A 2,238-nucleotide genomic window follows, 5' to 3' on the forward strand; every position below is an offset into this window, starting at 1 on the left:
GACTCGCTCTCCTTACGCTGCTGCTTGGTTGTGCGTTTCTCGACCTCTGGAGAGTAGTAATATGCCGGTCTTCTTGTTCTCTCTCTCAAACTTTTATTCATTTTGACACTTTATCCAGTAAAATACCACAATAGTTCTAATTCTTCTTAAAATATCATGCAACACAAATACAAAAAAAAAAAATAATCAAAATACCATCTGTTCTACCGTTGACAAGCCATATCATCCCTTTTTTTTTCAACTACCATGCAACATATAGTTGCCGCGTTCATTGGTTCCCCAGGCGGCTGCCTTTGGAACCTTACCCTGCCCGCCCCTCTCCTAATGAGCCAGGACCTTCTTAGCAAGAGCGCCCCAATAAAGCTCCAGGCAACGCGTTGTTGCCATTCTTTGAGAGGGCGGCGGAGGAAAGTCGACGCGCTGCACTCAAAGCATGTGACATAAATAAATAAATCGACACAGATAATTAATTATGGTGTTTCGTTATTTCTGTGACACGAAAATACATCATAATAATCATCTGATTCGTCCAATCTTGCATAGCATTTTGTAACGTTTAATAAGAGAATTTAATGTGGCTTACCTTTATTCATCGTCGTCACTCTCTCCAACATGAATGATGAATCGCTCCTGGTTACGATCAGTGTCGTGATGCATGTACTGGCTTTCAACCTTGATAACATGCTTGATGCATGATGACCATAGCTGGGAGTCAATTGTCGCTGCACCATCCCGCAATAGCTGACACACGCTAGCACTCAGTGTGGGGGTTACATTGTTTTTCCGCACGAACAATTTGAGCTGAGACCATACTAGTTCGATTGGATTCAGCACACAATGGTAAGGGGGAAGACGCAACACTTCATGTCCACGTGAGTGTGCAAGCTCGTCCACTACATATCTTTTTTTTATGTTTGCAGATTTAATGACATCTAATAAAACTGCTTTTATTGGAACTGGGTTTGGTATCGGGATCCTGTGCTGCTCCATGAACGATACAATATCCTGCAACTTTGTATTCATTGTTGGGATTTTGACCAATAGGCGCGAATGGTAACTAGCATTATCCATGATAATGACGCATTTTGTATCGATTGGCATATTTGCCAAAAGATAATTTTCGAACCAATTTTCGAAAACTTTTCCTGTCATTTCATCGTGGCTGTCCGCTTTGCAATCTCCAATGTTCTTTGCTGACAGATAGAGACAATTTGGTACCCATCCCTCACTGCCCCCAGCATGGAGCACCATAATACGTTTCCCCCTCCCTGATGGCGACTTCAAAATACAATTGCATGTACCATCGTCCCACCCCTTCTTGACTGCATCGTAGGTGTCGTACCAAGTCTCGTCCAAGTAAATGAGTTTGCAGCCTTCCGAACGCAGGTCCTGTAGTCTCCGCAGGTACCGGTATCTCCAAGCAACGATTCTCGCCGATTCCATTATTACATTCTTTTTCCTTAAACGACCAAACCGAAAACCAAGTTTTTTTATTAGTTCTCGAAGCGTTGTTTCTTCATAAGGGAAGTCCGACACACTTTTTAAAAGTTTCAATAGTTCACTCACTGTCGGTGACTGTCCTTTACTATAGAACTTGTAAATCTCCCGTCTAATGAAATCACAACTAAACTCGTCCACTTTGTTAAATTTTCTTCTTTTATTTCCAGGCTTCTTTGGTGTGACTGGACCTCTCCGAATCACATTTCGCACGGTTTTTCTGTCTAACTTTAATATTTTGGCTGTCTCTGCAATGGCTCCTTTTCCTAGCTTTTTCTTTTCGACATATTCGTGCACATTACACACAAATAACTGACTTTGTTTGTTCAACGTTTTGGTTTTGGATACTTTTCTGTTCGGTGCTCCGGAAGTGCTTGGTTGAGGATTATCTCGGTTCGTTGAATGATCTGGAACTTCGGTTGTGTCCCACGGTCGCCACATGTCGATACAAACTCTGTTTTCCCGTAAGATTTCTAAGATATAACAATAAACTAGAAAAAAAAATACACTTTGTCAATCGAAGAATACGAACTCGCATACGCACCTCACACTGCTCTCTTGTTGCTGAGTTTGTGAATGTGAAAGGCAGCGAAGAGAAGGCCTTGGGGGAGGAAGTGACTTGGCAACGTCCAGCCTGTTGACAGCATGCTCACCCTGCACGCGTCGCAGGATTGCAATATTCTCAAGGGTGGGAGGATCTGGTTTCCAAAGGAAACCGGCGCGCTTTGATGCCGCCTGGGG

General features: G+C 43.0%; 1 protein-coding gene across 1 annotated transcript; it reads right to left on the reverse strand.

Moving 5' to 3' along the window:
• Positions 1-585: 585 nt before the first annotated feature.
• On the reverse strand, positions 586-1,938 carry LOC146002213 (uncharacterized). Its single transcript, XM_083139931.1, has one exon. The coding sequence runs from the start codon at positions 1,936-1,938 to the stop codon at positions 586-588; it is 1,353 nt and encodes a 450-aa protein (XP_082996057.1).
• Between the last annotated feature and the right edge of the window lie 300 nt (positions 1,939-2,238).

The sequence above is a fragment of the Lepisma saccharinum genome, chromosome 18, assembly GCF_977018435.1.
Source record: "Lepisma saccharinum chromosome 18, izLepSacc3.1, whole genome shotgun sequence".
In the NCBI taxonomy this organism is placed as follows: domain Eukaryota; kingdom Metazoa; phylum Arthropoda; class Insecta; order Zygentoma; family Lepismatidae; genus Lepisma; species Lepisma saccharinum.